Source organism: Plectropomus leopardus, chromosome 4 (genome assembly GCF_008729295.1).
Source record: "Plectropomus leopardus isolate mb chromosome 4, YSFRI_Pleo_2.0, whole genome shotgun sequence".
NCBI lineage: Eukaryota > Metazoa > Chordata > Actinopteri > Perciformes > Serranidae > Plectropomus > Plectropomus leopardus.
Window position 1 is genome coordinate 20,056,032 of NC_056466.1, and position 26,225 is coordinate 20,082,256.

Below are 26,225 nucleotides of genomic sequence, written 5' to 3' on the forward strand. Positions count from 1 at the left end.
AAACACATTAAAGCCAAAATGTCTCTAGCTACTTTACACTGATAGAAAACTTATTATATTTCTGTTTGCAAATAAAAAAGTCACTGCCCTATCAATATCACCAAATTTAAAAAATCTACAATTTAATTATATGCCATTACCTGACATATTAGGGCAAGAGTAATCAAAACAGCATTGTTTTAATTGCATGTGGTTAGCTCAGACAAACATTTGCATTTACACAAATAAATAAATATCGCAATTATATTTAACTAATAGCATTTGCCACATGGACTACTCACCTCCAAATATAATATTGAACATCTGGTTATACTGATACACAGTGACGAATGCTTTCAAGATTACATCCCAATTATTTATCTGTGTGATGTTTAAACAAAATAGAAAGCAAACTTTGACAACTTTACTTCTTTCCTAATTAGGTTAAATGTTATACTGGCTCTAAACGCATTGCTAATCAAATGTGAAAAATTATTGGTTGCTTTCTCAGATTTTCCTATTGCCAAAATAAAATAAAATAGACATCATAAATGAAAATATCTATGCAAAAATCGCAGCTAGTTTTGTTTAGTGGTGTTATGTGAATAAAAACAGTTACTTGATGTTTTTTTTTCTTCACAATATAACTTTTCTAAAAGAACCACTGTGGCGTTTTTACATTTGCCAGGTTTTAAACACAGGTTTTAAAGACATTACTGTCCACAGTGTTCCAGATTAAAGCACTTTACTTTAAAAAAAAAAAAAAAAAAAAAGTATTTCACCTTTAACGCGATGTATTTTGCTGTTTTGGAGATGTAGTGTAAGGTAAACGTCAGTTAACTAGCTTCCTAAAGATATTAAGCTAACGTTAGCTTGTTTGTGTCGGACTTTAAATCAACACGTTCAACGGTTAATATCACTTTAAAAATGTGATTTATCAGATATTCCTCGTCATATATGGCATATACACTTCCACATTTTTGGTATTCTAAACCAAGTACAACGAAGTGACAAAGAAGGCTATAGTATTTTGTAGTAAATACGAAAATAAACTTTCAGGTTAATTAGTGAGTTTGCGTTTACCTGCTTCCTTCCTCCGACTGGACTGATCGAGTCATCGGGGCTCTACTGATCCGGCCTGTGAGATCTAGTCGCGGGAAATTGGGACTAAATCGATACCCGCATTATCGATCACCAAAATAAACTTTCCATGGACATACCGGCGGTGCCACTGTAAGTCTGCCCAAATATTAACATATACATCTATGAACAAGTTGTCATTTCAGCGAAATAAGTGTGTTTGCCTGATGTTATCTATGTTGAATCGTAACGTTTATAAATATTAAACGAGGGTAACGTTTACTTAGTTTGAACTGTGCCACCAGCTTTCTAGCTATGTTAAGCTAACGTTTTCTCACAAATACACACAACAACGAAACCAAAGTTATATTAGCCGTGTCATAGTTACATTTAACGTGTAGTCGCGTGTGTGTGTGTGTTGTATCTGTGTGTTGTGTGTTAAGGCCGAGTGAGCAGGATGGAGAGCTATGTGGAGATATCCTGCACTGTGAGGAGCAGCTGAGGACTACACTGCACTGTGATGACAAGGAGAAGGTACTGTACATAAACACACACAAAGTGACACAATTAACATTTCACTGTCTCCTGACTGATGCCGGAGTTTTTTAATTTCGCTCACTCAGCTTCGTAGGAAGTTGGCACTGTTGCAAAGGGAGTACCTCAGGACAGCCGAGAGACTTCAGGTAACAATCACTGTTTCACGTTACCTCTTAAGGTCCGGTGTTGAAACTCTCAGTCTCTCACGCACATGTTGATCTGTTCGCAGCGTGCTGAGCGTTTGGATGCAGTCAGAAGACATGTGAGGAGCCGAATCAGTCAGCAGGACCAGAGAGACACAGAGGTGACATCTAACCCCCATCTGAGCCTATCTTCATTGATACCAAACACCACCAATGGGACAGACACAGGTGTAGCTGAGTGCCTGGGACACACTGGAGGTGAGTCTGTCCAAATCAAAGAACAGGGCGTGAATATCTTACACAGTGTATAACTACAGTGATCATTAGATAGAAATGTATGTTGTAAAATATCTTGAAGTGACACAGGGAGTAGATTTATTTGCCAAAAGTGTAGCTGAAAATTTATCTACACATGTAATAAACTATATATAGCATCATGCACCTCTACTTGCAATGTTGATTTAAATATTATTTAAGTATACTCAAGAAGAGCCTGTCCTTAATGGAGACACTGTCTGCTCAACGATTGCTGCACAATGTGTGAAAAAAAATCATATTGCAATTATTTTTATTTTAGTAAGACTGATCATCATTTTCACTGATAAACATATTTTAAAAACTATGATGATGTAACCTTTTTCTGCAGGCTGTACCAAACAAACATGTTCCCTTACATCTGGAATGTGATTTTTAGGCCAGGGTATCTGTGTAGTACCACAATGCTTCATTTAAAATGATATGTTGTCATTTTATAAATTTTGTGACACATTTTACCTTTACAAAAAAAGCTGCAGCTACTGTAATTTGGATATTGCTATTTCCATGATATTTTGATTAACTGCGCAGCCCTATATGCCCAATCTTACATTTGCCAACACAGTCTCCTTTAATGCACAAATTGAGGGAACTGACAGGATAACATTTCACTGACACTGTATTGCATAAAATTTAATGTGACAAATACATTTACTGTAAAGTCATCGATTGTTGATGCAAAGACGTGCGTCATACTTGTGCATTATTATGAGGGCAACCAAAACTTATGCCAACTGCAGTGATTATACCGTTATTGTTTTGTTAGTGTGTTTACGAACTGCTGGGACATCAGCAAATAGAGGAGAGAGACAAGGTAGGAGGATAGAGTAGTTTCTAAGTATTCACTTAACATAATCAGTTTTCATTGTGCCTAATTTAATCACCAAATGAACAATATATTTGTTATTTGATGTACGTGTGCACATATTATGTATGTCCATCTGCATGTGTACATGTTCCTTTTCTTCCTCTGCCTAATGCAGTTCAGACACATAAATTGCTTACATGTCTTTCCAAATCAAAAAATATCTTGTAAAATGGATGGGATTAAGAGTACAATGTTTTGCCTGTAATAACAGTGCAAAATAAAATTCACACATTCTCTGATTTATGTTTTTTTACCAGGTCCGGCAAATCCTGATAACTCCAGGAGGAACCAGGTGATCAAGTTCCTGCTCCCCACTGATACTGCTTGCACACAAACAGCAAATCCCAGCCATGATGCAGCTAGAGGTCACAGAAACAGCCCTGCACTGCGCCTCAGGTCTCGCCGTAGCCGCCTGCGCTTGGAGAGGAGGAGTGCTGAGGCTGGCAGGAGCACAGACGATAACAGCGAGGAAGGATCTGGGCAGAGTGAAAGGGTGGAGAATATTAGAAGAGGAGGAAGTGAAGAGAGGGCCAAAACAGAGGAAACAGAGGTTGTGAATGAAAGTGAAGAACTATTTTCTTGTACGGACTCTGAGTCTCCCTCTTTGTTGCTTTCACACTGGAACACTTGTGGACAAACTGAAAGAGGAGACATTGCGGAGAAAGAGATACAAGGACAACCAGAACAAAGGGAAAAAGAGACTGAGTTGGGAGCTGAAGGGAGAAAAGAATCAGATTCAACATCTTTGCTGCTAAGATGTCGGACCGCTGCAGTTAACACTGAAGGAAGAGAACGAGATGGCACGCAGAACGGAAGAGGAAGGGAGATAGAGGGAGGAGGGGAAGCTGAGAATCGTAGACAACAAAGGCTGTTTGAAGACAGCAGTAACAAAGATACTGAACAAAACACAACAGAGAAAATAGAAACTGAAAATTGTCATGATAACACAGCTGAAATTAAAGAGGAAAAAGGTGAGATGGTTGGAGGAGAGCATGATGTAAAGGCTGTGAGTCTCCTGGACTCCTGTACCCTGGTGGAGGGACTACTTTTCCCAGCAGAGTACTACGTCCGAACCACAAGACGTATGTCGTCTTCACAGAGCCAGCCTGACATGCAGGCCGTCATACTCTCCCAGCTGAACATAGGACGACATCGCAGGGGCCGGGGACGTGGCCGGGGACGTGGCCGGGGACGTGGCCGGGGCCGTGGCCGTGGCCAAGGATCGAATAGACACACAAACGACCATGAATGTTCAGATCAACACACTCAGACACAATCACCAGGTCCTCACATGGAATCACATTCTGCTAATACATCTGCTGAGCTTAACAGTCAGAGCTCCAGTGGGATTTCAGATCAAAACTCAGCTTGTCAGATCGACGTGGATGCTTGTTATTCTCCCACAGTCACCACTGCTCACCCAGCAAGAGGTAGGAGGAGAAGAAGAGGCAGGGGCAGGGGGAGACCTCAGCCCCTACAACGCTCTGTTAGTTTAGACACCCATCAACTCGGCCTTGGACAAACCTCAGATGATCCCCAGCCCACCAGTCCCTTCATCTCTTCCTCCCCGTCTCTCCATTTATCTGATGCACCACAGCCCTGTCTCACTCAAGGAGAAGCTGTTCCAGTGCAGGATGACCCCCCGCCTGCATCCACCCACAGCGCAGAGACACAGCGTTCTTCTGGAGTTAACAGAGCTCAGTCTAGCTCTGCCTCCGGACATCTGGAGAAGGTCTATCCCATCTTTCAAAAGAGCAGGAGTAACGGATCCACACAGATGAGTAAAGGTAAGACTTGTATTTTGACTCTTTAAATTTGTGCATGACAGTCATAGAGATATTCCTGTTAAAATCATAATGAATATACTGTATATATATAAAAAAATAAAAAGGGGCTGAAACCATTTCCTCCCATTAAATTTTCATTTACTTTGTGTCCTGCAGATGCTGCAAACTGGCGGTCTCTCCTCTTGCCCTCTTCTTCACCTACCCAGTCCTCTCTGCTCCCTCTCCCCACTCTGTCCCCCAACCCGCTGATGAACTTTGACATTCCACAAGATTTTCATCTCCCTGATGACCAGTTTGCCTCCCTAAAGCTGCACAAGCTCCGCCAAGCTGCTGTGGATTCAGGAGTCGAACATTTTCCATCGCCGTCCCGCAACACACGCAGGAACAGCTGGCGCAGCCCAGTGATGCGTGTTCCGCCTCCGCTCTGCCTCACGCCCACAATCACAAACTCCCCCAATCCCACTGAAGCAACACAAGCTGCAACAGAGTCCACAGACCTTCAAAACATGTCAGAAGAACACGGGCCGACTAAATGGTCATTCTGTCGAGATATTACAGAAATTCCTTTAGAGCAGCAGACTGACAACCTTCACCCAGAGTGTCAGACTCACACCATCTCAACAGAATCTGTGTCAGTGGCTCAAGATCCTTCGAGAGACACTGTGACTGTAAATATTGACAAGTCACAGCCTCACATCAACTTTGCAGACAGCCCTGCAGGCAAGGAGAATGATGATGTGATCGAGCGCTCAGATGGACTTCAAATAAAAGAGTCTTCTGTCATTTTATTTGAGGAACAAACAGATTATCCTGTTGTACTTCGTCCCTTGGAGGATCGGTGGTGTAAACACCTCCAAACGGAAGATAAAGCTTTTATCAAGACTCTGTCCTGTGAAGGCCCTCTACAGGAAACCCCTGAGGAGCCTTCTACCAGCTGCACCGCTGCACAGTTATGTAATGACAGTGAAGCTCCAGGAGACCATCTGAACGCTGCTCAAGATTCAAATGAATCCTCCAAACCCACTGCAAGTCCCCCCAGAGACAGATTGGTGGACAATAAAAATCCTGACCCGTGTGTACCGCGCCACTCGCAGCTCCTGATGAGCCCTGTGGCATCAGCACCCTTCACAACTCCACACCTGCCCGCCTCTGCTCTCCTCACCAGCCCCACGCTACCTTCACTAGGACTCACCCCTCACCTTATCGCTGCTGCCCTCCCTCTGACCTCCTCTCCCAACGCCCCATGTCTCACCCTGCCTCCTCCACACAGCCCGTCCACCCAGGCACTCTCCCCTCCAGCTCTCTCGCCCTGTCCATCCATCACTTCCCTCCCTCCGAGCCAGCCATCCGCCTCCCCCGCCGGTCAAATCCAGGCTTCATCTGATCCTCCTAACTGCCTGGCTGTCTCCAGCACGCAGTCACAGGGCTCAGGAGGGCGGGTGGAATCAGAAGAGGAACACATGATGAGATGCAGACACACATTAAAGGTACTTTCACAATTGAGAATTGATGTTTGGCTACAACATGCAGTTTGGAATCAAAGTCGGTAACTATTTGCAGATGAATTTTGTGTGTATCTGGGGCATATATAACATATTTGAGTGTATAATTGCGTGTGTGTTCAGGCCCCAGCAGGAGGCTGTCTGGTGGATGCGTGCTGTCTGCCCGGATCCTCAGGTGGTTTGTGTGTCGCAGCAGCTGGAAAGTGGGCAGTGTGTCTCTGGAGTCAGACTTCAGCTTTTGATTGGAGCTTAACACACACCTGGGCCTTCAATGAGGTGAGTGTGTGGATGTGCAAATGCATGCCTGCATATCACAGTCACTGATTAATCATCACTCAAGGACAAAAGCCATAAATTCACTGGTTCCAGCTGTTCAATTATGAGCATTTTCTGCATTTGTGTTTTATATCAATTAAATTTATAACAAATTTGTAAATCAAATTTTGGGTTTTTGACAAAATGAACAGTTCAGTTTTCTGATGTCACTTTGGGCTCTGGGGTCTTCTTCAGGACATTTTTCACAATATTTTGCGATTTTATGTATTAGGCAATAAATCTAAAAAAAATGCTAAAAAAAGTGCCAATCTAAACATTTGTCATTCTGTCAATCATTCATCATCAGAAAGTAATGTGTGAGTAAGCACGAAAAACAAATGCAGATATAAAGATAAGCTCTTAACAGAGGGAAATGGGCAAAATATCACAAAACTGTAGTCAGTTAATGGTATTGATCCTTGCAGACTTTGACAGCTTGCCACCTATTTACCCTGTGGTCCCTAATGTCTATCTGGTGTTTGACGAATGTGTCTAAACCTGTCAGCAATTCAACATTTTCCAATCTTTAGAGGTGCATGTCCAATGTACAAAAGGGTGGGTATAGGACCTTCAGATCTATCAGCCGAATGCCAGCTACACATTTATCAAGACAAAGATAAGAAGGATAACATACTGCTAACTGAATGTTAACAAAACGTCAGCTAATCATGCACAATTACTCTACTGGTATCCTCCAAAATGAAACACATACCATAAGCATACTTTTGTGTCTACCTGTTTAATTAATATACTACATTTTATGTTTTAAATATTCACTGAGTAGTGTTTTGTGATAGATCAGCAGTACTTTTTGACAATGTTCACTCTTTTTTTCAAGGATCAAATGTTTTTCATATCAAATTCAGTCTGACATGCAACAGTCTATTGTTTGTTTGTTTGTTTGTATTTATTTACAGCCTGTGATCAGTGTGTTTTCCGTGCCGGATGCTGCTGGGCTGATGTGCGTGACTCTGGGTCAGCTGGAAATCAGAGAAGTGAGGTGAATACAACACACTCAGTCACTATCTGATATACATTTGAACATTTTCGGTTTATGTTCATGGACAAACCAGCTGTTGAAGTTTAAAGAGCTTTTTTCATCTTACCTGTGTTCATGTTATCCACGTGCACAGGATGCTGTCGTGCTCCAGCCTCTTACAAGTGCTGCTCTGTGAGGATGTGGTCCAGGCTGTCATTGGTGTGCCCAAGTCCAGAGTGGTGACCTCCTCCCACTCAGCATCTGGTTCCAGCCTGCAGGTGTTCACGCTGTCAGACAGTGGCAGGTAACACAGAGTTGGTGTATTTATTCTCTCTGAGATATCTGACTGTGCCATGATGAAATAACCGTGTCTCGTCTCTTTCTCAGCACATTGAGCTCTCAGTCTCTTGTGTGTCCTGGTGTTTGTGTCGGGGCCCTCGCTCCTGTGGATGGACTTTCAGATGCTCTGATCGGCTCAGATGAGGGTGGACGCCTCTTTATCTGGTAAGCAAGATTGCAACAGAATAGTCATTGCCACGCTGATGGTTACCTCACACCAAAAGATCCTCAACATATTTGATGAAATCTAGCTTTTTGTTTCTACAGAGGTTTAATGCACTTGTTTGATGTGATGTTAAAATATGTCATGTAGTGTTCTTGGTTCAGACGTTGAGTCCCCTTTTTTTTGGAGTTGGTTCAAATTAATGGGACTGTTTAAATCATAATTGCCTATACTTACACATAACAAAAAATATATAAAATAGGAAAGTGTGTACTCTAAATAAAAAACAAATACAAAAACATAAACAAAAAGATTCTTTCTGTTGAGACCAACTGAATCAGAACATATGATATTTAATCTGACATTAGAATGGGAATTTGTTATTTGAACATGAAAATATATTAAATTATTAACTGCTGAACTCATTTTGCTATAAATTGTGAAATTGAAGTTGATTTTTGAGAGATTTTAGTAAGGAATGTAAAACAAATGCTGCATATGGTTTCAATTCTACTCTTTTCACCTTTTTTCAAAAATCAGGCATGCTGTTATTTGAGATAAATTCATCCAGGATCAACAACTCAATTCTCAGACTGCCTTCAAAACACTAAATTAGCTGGATGAGAATAAGCAGGATTATTTTGGCCTGATAACGTCATGTGTCCTAATTGACAGAGATAATGATTCTAGAAATTCTCAGAAAAAAACAGCCAGACTTGTCTCTGACATGCACTTCAGCTGTTGACTGTTCAATGTATTTTCTGTGACAGGAACTTAAAAACGGGACAGCTGCTGCAGAAAATCATCCTCGGAGATGTTTTATCAAACACGGCGTGTCTCCGAGGATACTCCCACTGTGTAAGTCTATTTGCTTTGTATGTAAGGGGAACTGCCAGGTGTCGTAAAATTGCCTGTGCCAGCGTTACTGTCCAGCTCTTCAGATGATTTGACTCGTGTGTGTTTTTGTGTGTATGTCGGTGCACAGGGAGTGTTATTTGTCCTGCTGCAGCACCAGTTCCTCAGCTCCCTGGAGGAGGAAGAAAAAGAGGCCACGGCAAAAGAACAAATGTTTTTGAAGAAGGGAAAAGAAGAGGAAAGGAAGAAGACCCCCTTGTTCTCCTCGGTCGCCGTTAACCCTCTGAGTGGGAAATCTTTCCTGGCTTCTCGGCTGTATTCGCCCAAATCCTGGTCTGGCAGGTGAGATGAGGACTATATTTGTATTTCTGCATATATACGTACGCTCATATAACATCTGCGTCTGTGCTCTGCAGGCTGTGTGAAGCTGACGTTAACGGCTCCATGGTGCTGGGCCTGAGTCAGAGTGGCTGTGTGTGTGTGTGGGAGCTCGGGTGCAGGGAGGCCTCGAGGATGGTGTGGGCTCCTGAGAGTGAAGGCTGGCAGCTGGCTCGATGGGGCGGAGGAGGTACGCTGGTGACTGGACATCACAATGGAGACGTATCTCTACACTGCTACAGTACTAGTCAGACTTCAATCTGTCGCTAATATTGAAGGGATGGTTCGGATCTTTTGAAGTGGGTTTGTACGAGGTGCTTATCCATAGTCAGTGTATCTATTTCTATTTTTGGTGTTTTAACGGTTAGTTCAGATTCACGAAAGTCACATAATTACATCAACAAACCAACAAATCAAAAGCAGTGTTAGACCAAGAGCTCCTGTGTTCTGTGAGGTAAAGTTTCTGTTTTTGTTGTGAGTGTGGTGTCTTAGTGAGTCCTAGGGCATAGACAGATATAACCACCTCAGTTCCCCTTCAGAAATTGGTGTTTAACAGTAAGATAAAGCAATGAAAATAATCAAAATATAGCATACACTCAAACTGATATGGATTTTTTAGGTGGCTAAAGTACATTTTGCTGCATCTGTCTGCAGCAGTAAATTGCTTCTGTGGTGGTACTGCTGCCTGCTTCTCCAAGCTGGGAACGTGCTGACCACCATCTACTTTGTGCAATAATTCGCTGACTATGAATAAGTACCTTTTACAGCTTCTCATCAAAAAACCCAAACTATCCCTTTAAAGACTCTTTGATTACTTTTATCAAATAAAATGTCTGTCTCTCACTGTATGAATGTTTACATGAAGATTTTAAAATCCTTCAGTATCATTTTTGTTAATTCTACTTGATCCTGAGCGCATTTCAAAGAGATGCTGTGGCTCCCCTTAAAGACATTTCAGGTTTACAAAATTACACTTTCCTGCATAGGAGTGTCTCTGCAATCTTAATGCCAGCATACTGCTTAGATGAAGACATTTAGAAACTGCAAACAAAACGTTTTCAACGAGTTATTGACCCGCTGGTATTCATAAAATGACCTCAGTGATACTGTGCTTCTAAATTGGCCTTTTCTCCTCCTGCCTTTCTACGCTGTTTTAGAGTAACACACACTGAACTTACTTGTGTGAGAACATTAACTTGATGTTAGATTTTCATTTTTTAGACCACTATGACCCAAATCTGACTGTGTTTATACCACTGCTGCTGTTTTGACTGTTCCTTACTGTTCTGACTGAAATACATTGTAATACTTTCTATATTTAAAGAAAAATAAGTGTTGCCAACGGTTTTATCATAATTTACATTAAACATTTGTGAATTTTGTTGTATTTGTGTCTCCTTTTATATTACTGAGTTGAACCAAACCCATCTTAGATGCACTGTATTTCAATTTAAGAAGGTGGACAGTTAAGACATGCTTTCTCTTATTTGTCTAAATTGTAAATTGTTACCACAGAATTACATAAGAGTAAATGTACTCATGCAGGCTTGCTGTGTTGGAGAGCATAAACATTTGACTGCATAGGCCCAGAGTGAAAGCAGTTAAGCATGATCGTCACCTCATGGCAAAGATTACGAACAGTTTGTACTCTGCCATCATTGCCCTTAGTAAGGAAGTGGATCCGGTCTCACTAGCAGCAGTCTATGTGGAAAACACTGCACTATAACAGATTTGACCAAAAAAAAATCTATGCAATGGCTGCATCTTTGAAAATGTATCAGTATTATTTTTTGCATTCTATTTAGGTCTTATTTATGACAAAACATACTTAGTTTAAGCAATATCACACCAGAGGGAGTGCTTTTGTACTGTATATCATCATGGCTGTGACTGGTTGTAGTGGCCTCATGCCACTACAACCAGTCATGCCATAATCACAACATCTGGAAGTGATAGCTGTTGCCTAGCAACACAAAACTTTTTCATGCAAAGTAGCCAGCTACTTTGCATTAGTTAAGGCTACATGATATGCACAGGTCAGCTGCGAAGTATCATGTACAATTATCTGTGTGCTTCCAGTGAAATAAGAGTCTGTTAACTGTAGCAGACTGTTAAATGTTGTGTGTCTCCGAGTAGAAAGAGTCCTTACCAACTTCTTGAAGCACGGTAGGATGATTAGCCAGCTAGTTAGCTATACTGAGGCGGCTAAGCTAAAAACAACAGCAGGTAACAGCTCCGCAGAAAAGCTCTCACAGCGGCTTGTTGAAGAACTCCGCTTCCTCCAAGTTTACGTCCTGGGTTAACCTAACTGAATAACTAATGAAACAATAAACTGAACGGAAGAAGGTGTGGATGCTCCAACAGCAAATGCTGCCCTTTTATTTCCCTTTACCAAAACTCCCACACATGAATGAGCTCCCAAAAGAGTGGAAGTTGCCCCCATTACTTTTCCCCTGCCCTACGGTAACACAAGACGGACACAAAGTAGACCTCCAGAACAATACACAGTAACATTAGATAACTACGGAAGGCCTAATTAACGGTTTAACGCAGCTGTAAAGCGGAGTGATACATGCAGAGTTAAAAGTCCCAGTGATGTTGTACTCGACCAATCAAATTGCTTGGTCGGAACTAACTTATATAAAGATGACTAATGGTGATAAAGTTATCAATTAATCCTCATACATGTATGGAGTATTTTGATGACAGTGCATTTTGGATTATTGATGTAATGGCAATTTACGTCCACTAAGAGGTGCCAAAAGATTTGGATTTACTCTCAGGGTTGTCAAATTCATCTTAGTTGGGCGCATACAGTCCAATTTGATCTCAACTGGGCTGCAACAGTGAAACTACTGCATAATAACCTGTAATTGATAACACCTGCTAATCTTTTGCATAACAGATGATGAGCAGCCTGAGATGTCAATAGAAAAATAAGTGTCATTTCAACTCAGTTTTGCCACATTTAGTCGGTTTGCTACTCACTGTCATTACATGTGCATTTTTTCATACATTCCTACTCCCGTGTAGTAATGTTGCCATCAATGCACCAAACTGACGTGGAAGCTATTGATTTATCCCCTAGCTCACCGACCATTAATAAATCAAAAGTTTTGGCACTTTGCACTTTTTTGGGTGTAGAAAAATATTTTTTTGCCAAACTTTTTGTACAAAGGCCTTATTTTGTGAAGGAAAATACTTCAAAGGTTCTTCGTTCTCCTAATTGTGTTATGGGTCAGTTCATTCATCTAATGGTATAATAGTTTTATTTGCTCCAGATTGCAACACTATACTTATGACTATATTACTGTAGTCAAGAAGAGCGAAAGTTATTTGTAATTTAAGACAACCAACCCATTCAACAGCCTGTGAGATCAATACCAGTTTGCCTCAAATAATTCTTGAGGCAAAGACGTGTGTGTTTGAATTCAAGCAGGTCAACATGACGCATAGAAATAAATTGACAATCACACCATTAGATCCATAGCTTTTCTGGAGCTTTTCTGGTTTTGATCAGCTGTTACAGAAATGTAGATGGTCCAAAACACATTTTTAACACTTTCAAGTTGACACATGAAACCACAATAATTTAAATTCAAAGAATCTTTATTTAAACTTGGGTAAAATTAAACCATCTTTACATCATGTATGCATATTCAGCAGTATGTACAAGTTTGCACATCATGGTGAAAAAGACATCTAATATAGACATTTAAAAAAAAGTAAAAGGTAACTACAGGAAGAATGTGCATGATGAAGACGTATAGACATGGTCCATTTCTGCACAGACGACACAGATAAGACAGACAGATGAAGAGAAGCTTTTTTTTTTTCATCCACACAGCCAGTCTGATTCTCAATCCCCAACACACGTTTGTCCACTCGGCTTTAGGCCTAAAAGCACCACTGATACATAAACAAATGCAAATCAACCAGCAGACAGAATCTGGGAGGAATGTTTTAACGTCAAGATGAATTTGAACAATTAGCATTTATCTTTTCCTCCCGGTCGCGTTTGAACGTACAGGGTCAACTTGTCGACTGTGCGTCTGCAGCCATCTTCGATTATGTCAGGAGAAACACGTCAAGACTCATCAAGAAAGTTAAGGTGACAGAACAGCAGGAAAAAGGGATAAAAAACAGTGGCTGAGAGACTGAAATCAAACAATAATGTACAACATATAGAGGATTAATTGTCATGGTACTGCCTCAAAGATGCCATAAAAATCATCAGCTGCACCCATTCAATAAAAACACAGAAGAACTTAAGGGTCTGCTATGTACTTAAAAGCTGGCAGACAGGAAGTAGTGGCCGGTGATTAAAGACAGAGACAGTGATTGAAGATTGTGGTGTGTGTGGTGGTCTAATGTGCGGCAGAGGAGGGTTTGCTGTCCAGCAGTTTCTCCACCATGAGCTTGGCGTAGCGGATGCGGCTGGCCAGCTCCTTGCTGCAGCCGAACTCCTCCAGCAGGGACAGCTTGTACGTGCGGAACTCTCGCTTCTCGTCGATGTAGGTCACTGCACTCATCAGCGGGCACAGGATCAGCTTGGTGTGGTCCTGGCAGAGAGGAGTTAAAGGAAACAGAAGTTCAGGATTTGCGTGAGGGGAAAAAAAAAAAAAAAAAAAAAGTTTTCAACAGCTAATGTACAACAGTTAAAGCAACACCAGTGGGAGGCGACGCTGTGCGTGTGTCTGACCTGGAAGAAGTTGATCTGCACGGTGCCGTTGGTGAGGTGCAGGACGATGGCACTTTTTGTTCTGAACCAGAGGGAGAGGTAAGGCAGCCGCGCTAGCTCATCTCCATCCCGCCGTGCTATGTTGGCACCGGCCTTGAGCAGATGCTCGCTCATGTAATTGCGGAAATATTTCAGCAAGGTTATCTAGAGGAGGAAAGAAATCAAGCACATAAGATTCTGCACCGTGATCTGGATCAAATAAACTGAGAAAAGTTATTCCTACAAATAACAAAATTAAATCTAAGGTTCGAAAGGTGAATGTAGAGCGGATGACTGACCTTCTTGTTGAGCGTGGGTGGGTAAGAGCGCACGCTGAGGTAGGATTCAGTTGCCGCCTTGTCAATGTACTGCAGGCTGTCTCCGTCAGCGTACATGATCAGCCGCGTGTAATCGTTGAACAGCACACCCACGCTGTTGTCACACAGCTGATAGCCTGAAACACACAATTTAATCTCTTGATCAGGGTACTTTAAATTGAAGACTATGTACCAAGCAGGACACACACTCAGAAGTGTTGTCAGTGGTCGTCTGGTGGAAAGAATATGTAATGGCACCAATCGTTCTTAACTACCTCAAAAGTACCTCTGGCCTTTCACTGCAGTCATTTTGTTGTTCCTTAAAGAACCTTTTCATGGCGCAGGTGTTATCAGTACCATTAACAATGGCTCCGGTATTATACATGCTGGATCAGTGGCTGAGCACAAGACCAGATAAATGAAACTTGGATTATACTGAACGAGCCTTGTGAGTTTGTAAACGGATGTTTTTATATAGTTTTCTGGTTGTTAAATGTAGGCCCTGTTTACTTCAATTCGTGAGATATATTTGACTTTTTTTGATTCATTGTTAACCATGAGGGCACATGAGAAAAAGATTTTCCTTATGAATAAAAAAAGGGTAACACAAGGTGAGTAATTGATATACAAGTGGTCATTTTGGAGAATTATTCTTTTTAAGTCTCCATAACATAGCTCAACTGCAGTTTTAGTGACAAACAACTTAAATCAGTCATTTATCACCCTCTCCACACCAAGGCCAGCCTCTGTCCGTTACCTAAATACACCTTAACTACACATAAAATTAGGAATTTCCTTTTCCAAATTAGTGTTCCAGAGGAACCAAGATAACTAAAAAAATATTATTCTTGTTAAATCTTTCGTGTTGAAAGAAAAGAAAAGGGTTCAGAAAAGTGTAGCTGGCAGATGGATGCTGAATCAGTCTAATGCTCACCTAATCCATATTTGTCTGAGTAGTCTACCCATTTGCTGATCCAGAAGATTGGTATGCATGCAGGATCCTCTGCCTCTTCTGCAAACACAAAAACAGAACCAAACCTTGGTATGCAACGTTGACATGAGCACATACGTTGTTCCAACCTTTGAGATGAGCGTCACTGAAACGAAAAAGATTTGTCGACTAAACCAAGTCGTGTTCACTCACCTTGGCAGATAACAGCCTTCTCAGAGGGCTTGGCGGCAATGATGCTGTTGAGCTGCTGCAGCATGTCTTTCAGGTGGTTCTCTGACGGCTCAGGCTCCCTTCAATAAAGTCACAACAGTTATATGCATGAAAAAAAAAAAAAATTGAAATAATGTGACACGAGAAGCAATTCTGCATCGTCACATGTTGGCAAACATCTCTCACCGTTGCACAGGTTCGTCCTTTACATCCACCTTCTCTGTCCCTGCTGGAAAGAGAAAAAAAAAGTCATTTACACTATATTCTGTGCAACCACTATGAAAAGAAATGTTTTAATAATTTGTAGATAGAAGGCTTCTTTGGCAAGTGCAAGTCATTAACTGCAGGGACCATTACCTTTGTTGTTAATAGCGGTCAGTGGGCGCCTCTGGTTGAGCTCCACAGCTGTGGAGGGGGCAATAGAGAACCGTGGAGGCACAGTGAGGCAGGTCGTGGGCAGACGTAAGGGGATGTAGCCAGATGTAAAGAATTCGTCTGACTGGAGATCAGCGATGGTCGGCCTTTGGGCGGGATCAGCATGCAGCATCCGCTTGATGAGAGAGGACGCCAAGGGGTTGATGTGCTGCAGAGAGTTGTAGATTTAGGATGTTAGTTAAAAGTGTAAAAATAAATAAATCTGATGGACCATTGTGTGCTGCATTAGTCCAACTCACCCAGGGGATGGTGTAGTTGTTCTTCTTGATGCGGTTGTAGGTCTCCTTCAGACAGGAGGTCTCAAATGGAGGCTTACCCACCAGCAAGGTGTACCTGAGAGAATACAGCTAGTGAGGAGGTTGATCAGACTGTCCTGAATCATGTGGAATAGTGCATTTTTTTGCACTTTTAGCAGTAAAACTGTTACATTCACTTACAATATGCATCCAAGTGACCAGACGTCCACTTCATAGCTATGGCCTTTCTTACAGAGCACTTCAGGTGCAATGTAGTTGGGCGTTCCACACAAGGTCTTCTTCCTCTCACCATCAAACTCGATCTTAGTGGCCAAACCAAAGTCCCCTGGAGAGGAAAAACACACAAGCTTTTGTAAAACAGTAGAAAAACGTATTTTTTTTTGTGTGTAAATATCCAGGACAAAGAGTAACAATGTGTTTGGTCCTCATGAGAAACTTCCCAAGGGAAACATCTCATGCAGGAAGTATGACACAATTCCAATATGAGGGCTGGGCCAAATCCTATATAACAGCACCAACAGGTTTGTTTGTGCAAGTCTTCATAATATCATATGTATGGAGGCATGACAAGAGGGCTGGATTTTAAAAATTTGCAATCTAACGGAGCACATTACCTATCTTGACCTCCATGTCATCATTGAGGAAGATGTTGCCCAGTTTCAGGTCTCTGTGGATGACTCTGTTGTTGTGCAGGTACTGGACACCCTTCAGCAGCTGAGTCATGTAATAGCGAGCCTCAGGCTCAGTCACAGCCTTACGGCGCTTGTGCAGCTCCAACAAGGACTGAAATGGTGAAGAAAATGACAGATTCAAGCCAAAAATATAATGAAACGACCAAGACCATCACTTTATTGACTTGAAATGACTATTGACTTGATTGACTGTGATAATACAGCAGCTTTGAGAGAAGTACAATGTGGAATAGTGAGATTTTTTTAAGTGTATGTACTAGAAAATGAGTCCCATACAAATATTTGGGAGGTGACCCTGATGATACAAAAACGTTAAAAACGTGGCAACAATGTCTTATTTTAGATATAACGCCTTATTTTGACTGATTGATAGATTGCATGGTGACATTAAGTATTATTTTAAGCGACGATGTTCGTAGCTTTATTGGATTTTAAGACACGTCCACTGACTCAGGCCTGGAGGACAACGGAAGAGGCCGCCGTGATAACCGTTGACCTGGTGCAGTGTGTTCACCACAGACAGCATACATTTTCTCATCACACTCACCCTTCTCCTGCAGATTTCCAGGACAACAAAGACAAAGTCGTCGTCCTCGAAAAACCCGTGGAAACCCACGACGTTGGCGTGGTTGAGACTCTTGTGAATGGCGATTTCGGAGGTCATTTTCTCCCTCTGGTGCTGCTTGAGGATCAGGGACTTAGGCACGATTTTTCCGGCGAAAACCTGCTTCGTCTCCATATCTGTGATTTCGTAGCATTTGGCGAAACCACCTTTTCCGAGGAATCTCCCCCTCGCGTATCTCCTCATGGTGCGAGGATCAACCAGGACATCTGGGATTTCTTTCAGAGGAGCTGATTTCGGGTCCACATGTGCCGACGGGTTCGCCGGCTTCGCTATACCTGCGCTCATTTTGAGTTAAAGTGCTCGTCGGCGTCTTTAAAAGAAACGTTTAAAACTATTTAGCGGTAAAGATATCAATGTTATCTGCGAGGGTCAAACTATTGTTACCTCAACCGATGTCAGTTTAGCCTTGGAAGCTAGCTTGCTCCCATAAACTTGTGAATTCAAATAAAAACTAACGTTAACCAATTTTAAACGCGAGCGTTACTTAAACCATTGATTCAACGATTGAAATTCAGAGCATGCGAATCTTAAATTTTTAAAAAACCTGTCGTGGACGTGAAACTAATCGCCAGGCTGGTCCCTCGGTGGTTGCAGCGTTTCTCCGTCCTGCCTTATGACAACAGTCTCTGGTACAAATTTAAAATGCTGCCTCGCTCGTTACGGCGCTCTCTGATTGGTCCGCTCGATTTGAATTCCAGGGCGGCGCAGCAAAGCATCGTGGGAAGATCAATGCAAAACAGCCAATCACTGAACGAGAAAGTCATATCCTGCGATGTGATTGGCTGATGCCTTGCTGAAGGGAAATGTAGTCCGTCCGGGATTTAAAAACAATTGCGGACAGAGGTTGATGTTATGGGTTCAGGAGGAAAAGCCTCTTTATTTCTTACTCAAGTTACAGTCTCTACAGCACTGAGTGAAATCTTAATGTTGCTGTAACTCAAACACACACTTGTAACATTTTACTTCAGTAAAATTACAAAATGTACTCAATGATAAAAAGTGAAAGCATGCAATCTTTCTAAACAGTATCCTGGATCAAGGAGTATCTCAGCTAATTATGTGCTGGTTACCAATGGTGGACTGCAACAATGTAGCTTATATTTACTGCATAATGAATACAATTTTGAGATGTACTTGAATATTTCCTTTTTCTGATAATACTTCCTACTACTTATTATATTTCAGTAGGGGGTGGTCTATTATGTTTTTGTATGTGGGCCTTTTTGACAAGTTTTATAGGCTTTCAAGTTACTTTTCAAATTAGACTTTTATATGTAAAACCTACAAAGAATGCTTTGACAAGGTTCAACATCAATCAAACAATGTACACCTAAAAAAACTTTTAAGACACACATATTTATGAAAAATAGGACTTAAAACTATAGTTGAAAAGAATAATGTTAACAGGTCAGGGTGCCTATGTAAATTTGCTCAGGGTGCTTATTTTCAAATGAAACAGATGTATTATAGTGTATCCTCTTTCATCAGCAGCACCCCCAATATCTTCTTCCTTATGAATGTTTTTGTCCCCACAAGAGTGTTCTATCTGTGTTCTGCTGCAGAATATATATAGAACATGAGGATACGTAAGAGGAGAATAAGTGGATGAGGAGTGGGCAGATGAATGAAAAGACCATGAGATCCACTGGTTTGTTTATCCTCTTTGTTCCACTTGACAGTGTGTCGTGTGTGTGTGTGTGTGTTTTCAGCCTCCAAAACAGCGTGATGATGTGGCTCCATGCAAAGAAAGGAGCTATTTTTATTTATGAAGCACTGACTGATCTAAATATTCCCTCTATATGCATCCACTGAGGCAAACAATAGCAGCTGGCGTTCATCATCACAAGAATAATAAGGAAAGAATGACAAAGAAAACAACTGTGAGTGTATCTTCATGTGTTGTAAACGACAGTTTAAAAAAATTGAGTCCTAATATTTTAAAATATATTTTGTGTCTGCTTTTGGAAATTAGTGCGGAGACAAGAAGAAATATCTTTGAAATAGGGATCCAGACTTCTTGAGGGCATCACAAGTTTCCTAATGGTAAAAGGAATTTGATGTAGATTTTGAAGCATTGTGTTTGTCATGTTATACAGTAATCTAAATCTTATATCTTACAGGAAGTTCTAAATCCTACAGCTCACGGAGCACTCGGGCTGAACTGTAGCGAGATTTGCTTCAACCTTAACAGTTTCTCATGAATACATCTCTGAAATCAGGAGAACTAGTTTGTGTGTTCTTTGTGTGAAGTGGTGAGGGTAATGACTAAATATTATGGTCCTTAAAAGTATAAAATTAAAGCTGAATGTAAGTATATGACCTTTAAGATAGCAGAGGTGAACAGGGAATAACTTTCAAAGGGGACAAAAATCATGAGACTCCTAACTGCAGTGGTGGAAGGCACATGAGCATATTTAATCAACTGCACTGAAGTATAATTGGATGCACTTAAAATTTACTTGAGCATTTTTATTTTATGTTACTTTATGCCTCTACTCACTCAGTTAAGGGTTTGGTGCCTTGCTCAAGGGCACAGCAGTGCCCAACAGAATGAACTGGCACCTCTCCATCTACCAGTCCACACTTGGTCCTTACAAGGACTTGACCCAACACCCCTACAGTTCTCAACCAGATCCCTAAGTGCTGAGCTACAGCTGCTAAATACAGGCTGGGCAAGTATTGCACTTTTCCCACTACTTCAAAGATTGCTGTTTTAGGTCAGCATTTAAAATCTGTCACATTTTTAGATTATATTAAGCTTTACTTAAACCAGCAGTAAAATTATGCATATTGTATCCATGATTAGATTCCAAAATATAGCCTATATATCACACTGACAGTGGTTATTCTATATTATAATCATTCAATATACACTTTTAAGAAAATGTATTAACTTACAATTTTAAATTCAGAACTTTTACTTGTGGTGCAATGTTTGTTGTACATTTAATCTATTTAAATACCTAAATACTCACACTCTTTCACTGGACAAGGTCAACTCAGATAGCTATGAAGACTGAGGTGGTGGCTTGAAAACGTATGAAACAACAGACAAAAATCACAACAACTATTTTATTCACATAAGAAAAACAAAGTAAAAATGTGAATGTACAGTATAAAGTGCATTCCATGTTAGGGGTGCCATTAAACTATTGTGATCACTGCTGCATTTCAGAGACAGTACAGATTCATACAGTCCATGGGGAACCTTCCTTCCAACTTCACCTCTGGACAAACCAGGTCCTGTGATGACCAGCAACACCTGAGCACGCGCAGTCCAGCTGCAGAATCCATCATCAGCCAGTTTAACTGTTCCTATGACAGGATACAGCTGTTGTTCTTCTTCAGCGGTGGCCTTTTCTTGACTGCAGGTCTGGGCACCGTGTCTCTTCTCCACACCGCAGGGCTCAGTCGGTGCGGCAGGTTCACCTGTTGCAGCATCGCGCCAAACACCCCGACCGTGTTCCCACTGGTGCGCGCGGACGCCTCCACAAAGTTGGCGTCCCACTCCCCTTCCACTGTGGCCATGACATCCGCCGCCTGCAGCACGCGACCCTCAGTGTCAGTCAGGTCTGCCTTGTTGCCAACCACGGTGATGGGCGCGCTCTTGCCGCCCCGCAGCTCCAGGATCTCTTGGCGGAGCCGCTTCACCTCCTCGAAGGACCCGGGGTCGTCCACCGCGTACACGAGGGCGAATGCGTCGCTGTGTCGGATGCTGAGCTCTCGCATGGCCGGGAAGGAGTAGCTCCCGCTCGTGTCCAGGATCTCCAGGTGCATCTTCCCATTCCCGGCGGTTTCGTACTCCAGCACGTGAAGCTCCTCGACTGTGCGCGTGTACTTGTGCTCGAAGCGGTCATGGAGGAAACGGCGGATGAGAGCACTCTTACCGACACCGGCTGCCCCGAGGAAAACCAGCCGGACTCTGTTGGGGTGCCCCGTGGGTGACATGGTGCTCCGAGGTGTGAGGTGTCCCACTCAGGTGCAGCCAACAGGCGCAGCCAATGGCTGTCTGGTCTCCTGCAAGCATGTCTTGGTATATATAGTCTGACCGCCTCTGGTCTCCACCAATAATCTTTCTCCCTCTCTCTCGTGAGCAGGATTCAGAATATAGGTCAAGTAGAGACTTCACGAGACCCTGCAGCGCTCTGACATTTGGCAGCATGGAAACATAGATTAATTTAATGTGGTTTTACTGGTATGTCAACAATCACCAGTCATATTAGAGGTACACGCTGGCCACACATGCACGTGCTCATGTGTACAGCACATATGAGTTATGGAGCTGCAGCATCCACTACAGCTCCTGCAGAAACTTGGAAATCACATGAACAAGTCAACCTGGTCACGCCATATTGTTTAGTCTATAAATCTGCTGATAAGATTAGGCATTTATATTTAAGGCCGCACACGGATATTTGCCCAACAAATATGCTAATGTCCTCATCAACTGTGGTGAAGGCTATTTGGATCATTTGAGTCAAGTAAACGTAGGCTTCAGAAGTACTTGTAATATCAGTGAAATTTAAGTAGCCTAAAACTGGGCTATCAGCTCTCACTTGGCAGCTGTAGTGGTTATATAATAGCATATATCATAGCATTTCTTTTTTTTTTTTTTTTTTTTTTACTAATGCATTACTGTGTAAACAGAGTTTTGAAGTTGTAGGCTATCTGATTAAGGTGCTAATTCTATAACTACTGTATTTACTTTGGGGTCATTCAATCTATGTGTAGGGATATAATCATTATCTGCAATGTAATTTTGCTTATGTGTATTTTTTTCTTTTTACTTTATTTATTTAAAATCTATTTTACAAGAGAGAACTAACCAAGACTGCAGTGTTGGCATGGGACTATGGGCCCCTGGGCACTGATATGCAAAATGTCCCACCAGCTCTCCTACATATGAGCAATTTGCATGAAGTTATTATGCATGTTTTTGTGGGATTGTTTGTCTTTTATCCCCTTTCCACTGAAATTCAGCCTGTGTATGCAGGATTATTTAAACATGGAAAAAAACTGTTAAAATTGGCTTTAGATTCAATTCTCATTGCCAGTAAACCAGAGCTGTGTACACAGCTCTGCAGCAGATGAGTATGCCCTTGAGTATATGTGTGTGTTATTTGTTATTTTTTCATTTTTTTGTGTGTCACGTTCAACGTCACAGACAGGCAGAAAAACAGTTTAGTTGACAGTAGAAAGCAACATGGAGCCCACTTAAAACTTGATGCAGACTAATTTGGAGCGATGTTTGAGGGCTGCTTGGATGGAGACAGACAGGTTTTTTTGTTTGTTTGTTTGTTAGTTTTTGGTGTTGGCGCACCATTGCATCTTGCAGGCTAATGGGCCAAAATTATCATGTTTATGTGGGTCTTGTATGTCCATCACTGAAAATTGGAGCTGCAGCCGATAAATACCCGTGACTGCTGCAGAGTTATTTGACCTGGTTGTGAATGCAGACTGTAACCTTTTTTATTATATTAAAAAGACAGATATTAGTGGGTCTTTGTGTGTTTTTTTTTGGTACAGTGGGAAAGGGGCATTTGTGGTCATTTTGTTTCTCCTTGTGTATGTGTGTTCTTTTCTCATCTCTTTGAGGTATTTTGTGTCTTCTTGTCATTTTGTATCTTTTTGTGGTCATTTGAGTCTTTTCCGAGTTAGTACGTGTTAATTTGACATTTTGCCAGTGAAGGCTGGATATGGCGGTGGGTCGGCTGACACTTTGGGCTGGTCCCTTGTAGGTCTATTTGGTATACCATACATGAACACTGGTACAACAATTTAAATGCAATACAAAACCTAAACAACAACCACATGCTATAGCATATTCTGTAAAGATTCAAAATGGAATACTTTAGAAGCTAAAATATTGGCCAATGGTGCTATTTTTTTAAATTTATAATGGACTTGAACAAAATAACCTCCCCTCTGACAGCACTGAATGTAATGGATGAGAAAGCACACTATTTGCCTTAAAACTGAAGTTGTGTAAATATAGTTACAGTCCGCCATTAGTGTAATCTTCTGTAAGTAATTTTCAGCCTTGCATTGTAAGACGTCAACATGTGTCACCAGTCAAGCTTCCCATCATAAGTTGACTTCAGTGCGCATTTCCCTTATTGTTTTTCCTCTTGGTCTATTATACCCACATGGTTTTGTTATTGTGTTCCTGATAACTCATAGTCTGAAGTCTGGAAGTCATAAAGAGATGGTCATTCATGCACACACAACCAAGATACAGACACGTGCTGTCATATTGACACCAGGTATGAGTCATGGAAGGTTTTCTCTCTGGTGATACAAACACATGTTGTACATACACATGTGCTCCACGCTTCCTGTTATTAAAAACACTGGAATTAAATTTAAGTTTAGTGCAGTTTTGGTCTGAATTTTTGATCACTCAGTAATAGATGAACTGTGAGGAGATTTGATGATTACCGCCTGAGAGGCCCACACCTACACGGATTTCTTGAGAAGCACTTAGTGGCGTGGTAAAGTCAAACAGATTGACAGCACAACAGATGGGTAACAAGAGCGGTCTTATGAAATACCAGTGAAATTTGTATGTGGCCATCAATTGGGTTTAGATAACCTCCTCATTGTTTTCTCCTGAGGCGAATCATTATTATCACAAGATACTGAACAAAAATCTCCCTCTCTGTCTCTTGCTGACTCACACTGTCTGGCTGGACGTGGCTATCGGTCAGCAAACAGATACTGTGATAATTTGTCAATGGGTGCGTGCATTTGGGTGTGTGCATTAGTTTGTTTTATCTCTTATCTCTACCCTTGAAGAAGGTCAGTACTTCCTGTTTAATATAAGGGAGCAAATAAGACAGGAACTAAATTAAATAAAAAAAAGAACAAACTGCTCGCAAACTAACCTGAGCAATTGTTTGCAACAGCATGTTCACTGAATGCACCTGTCAGACATCCTTTAATATGCACCTGTTCACTGACTGTGCCATTTGTAGTAGGGCTGCGTAATTAATTAAAATATTATCAAAATCACATTATGGCCATATGCAAAATCTAAATCCCAGGAGCTGCAGTTGTAAAATAAAGGTAAAATGTGTCACAACGTACCATTATAAATAAAGCATTGTGGTGCTACAGAAATGCTGCATCCTATAAATCATATTCCAGACGTAAGGGAACATGCTTGTTTTGTACAGACCCTAACAAAAACAAAATCATATTTTTTTTATTTTTTAAACATAAAATGCAAAAATTACCACTCCCACTAAAATTGCACATTATATCACAATCGCATTATCTGTCAAAACAATCATAGGTTGTTTTTTTTTTGTTTTTGTTTTGCATACAGCCCTAATTTTTATCCTGTCCTGTGGCAAACTTTTGCAGCATTTTTGCAAAGCAACCATTTGACATGCATGTGCTTCTCTGCAGGCGAATTCGTAGCAATGCCGCCATGGGCAGTAACAACATGGTCAAAACTATGGACATTAACATGCTGCTATAACAGCCTCAACTCTTCTGGTTTCAGGTTTTTCAGATTTTGGAATCTGGCTGCAGTGATTTGCTCCCACAAGAGCGTACTGGGGTCCGCCAATTATGTCAGATGATGCAGCCTGGCCCATAGTCTGCGTTCAAGTTCATCCTAAACATGTTGGATGAATTTGAGGTCAGGACTCTGTGCACGCAAGATAAGTTCTTCCACATCAAATTGCTAAAATAATTTCTTTTTATTCCTGGTGCTTCCAGCACTTGAGCAAAGTTTTAGCTGTGTGGAGCGGAAATCATCCTGCATTATCCATATTTACCTGGTTGACACAGGAGAGGGAATTCACAAAAACATCACTGCAAGTTTCATGAAGTTGGATATATAAGTGAATGCTGTGTTAATAACATTATATAAAAACTAGCTTAAAAACCACACAAAACAGAGGTGTCCACATAATTTTGGCAACATAGTGCACATCATGAAATCAAAGTCTTAATCGCATTATCCACACTAGATGGCAGCAGCAGACTCATTAGGACATCATATGGCAGTCAGGTGAAGGCAGGTGTTAAGTTCAATAATGACCAGTGTTAAAACTATGAACTCACAAACTCATACAAAAAAGTAAAAATAAACTTGAAAGAAGAAGGATTTTCTCAACAAATAAAGAAAGATGCAACCCTTCCATTTACTTACAGAAATACAAAAGCAGCAAACATGAAGAGTCATGCGTGTTTTTCATTGCAAAGGAACAATATTCCTCTGCCACATGATCAGTTTCATCCAGAAAAGATTTAATAATCTCTTCTTTTTTTCTGTTAAAGCGATTTATTACCCTCGCTCACTCAGGACAGAACATGCATAAATGCAGGGAAGACAAAAATCTGCCCTACTTCTCATGGTAAGCAATAACCTTTTTGCTGCACATCTTCTCTTTTCATCTTCCACCTCGTTCATTTCCTGCTTTGTCCTCCCCTCTGCTCATTATTCATTCCCTCTTCCACTCATGTGTCATTTTAACATTTTCTGGCAGGCAGCTTTGTCAAGGCCCTGCCATGTGTTTCCTCTTACACATGTTTTGCACACAGCACACAAACACAGATTGAAAGGATGAGGGAACACGAGTATTACCGTGTTAGTGTGAGAACAGTGGAAGTCCAATTCATTTTGGGACTATCACGTGTCTGTGCTCATCTTGAGGCTTTTTATTTCCTTTCACTTACTTACAAGTGCCTCAAAATTGTCTGTAGTTATTGACTTTTAGTATGACAAGGTTTATTAAGATTATTGATTTATGTGTGTATTCAAATAT

At 41.3% G+C, this 26,225-nt stretch overlaps 3 protein-coding genes across 3 annotated transcripts; 1 reads left to right on the forward strand and 2 right to left on the reverse strand.

Moving 5' to 3' along the window:
• The first annotated feature begins 1,184 nt into the window (after positions 1–1,184).
• On the forward strand, positions 1,185–10,567 carry palb2 (partner and localizer of BRCA2). Its single transcript, XM_042485346.1, has 13 exons — positions 1,185–1,212; positions 1,503–1,593; positions 1,683–1,742; positions 1,826–1,997; positions 3,180–4,709; positions 4,866–6,196; positions 6,335–6,487; positions 7,444–7,526; positions 7,660–7,809; positions 7,893–8,009; positions 8,778–8,865; positions 8,993–9,204; positions 9,279–10,567. The coding sequence occupies exons 1-13, from the start codon at positions 1,190–1,192 to the stop codon at positions 9,508–9,510; spliced, it is 4,242 nt and encodes a 1,413-aa protein (XP_042341280.1). The 5' UTR covers positions 1,185–1,189; the 3' UTR covers positions 9,511–10,567.
• Positions 10,568–12,831: 2,264 nt separating this feature from the next.
• On the reverse strand, positions 12,832–18,046 carry plk1 (polo-like kinase 1 (Drosophila)). The gene is made up of 11 exons (XM_042485911.1): positions 17,371–18,046; positions 16,746–16,914; positions 16,312–16,456; positions 16,114–16,207; positions 15,797–16,022; positions 15,626–15,668; positions 15,422–15,519; positions 15,212–15,289; positions 14,260–14,414; positions 13,943–14,125; positions 12,832–13,802 (listed from the first exon to the last, which is right to left on the reverse strand). The coding sequence occupies exons 1-11, from the start codon at positions 17,731–17,733 to the stop codon at positions 13,608–13,610; spliced, it is 1,749 nt and encodes a 582-aa protein (XP_042341845.1). The 5' UTR covers positions 17,734–18,046; the 3' UTR covers positions 12,832–13,607.
• A 2,543-nt stretch (positions 18,047–20,589) lies between these two features.
• rasd3 (RASD family member 3) lies at positions 20,590–21,432 on the reverse strand. Its single transcript, XM_042485856.1, has one exon. It carries the CDS (start codon positions 21,394–21,396, stop codon positions 20,764–20,766), a length of 633 nt encoding a protein of 210 aa, XP_042341790.1. The 5' UTR covers positions 21,397–21,432; the 3' UTR covers positions 20,590–20,763.
• Positions 21,433–26,225: the final 4,793 nt, after the last annotated feature.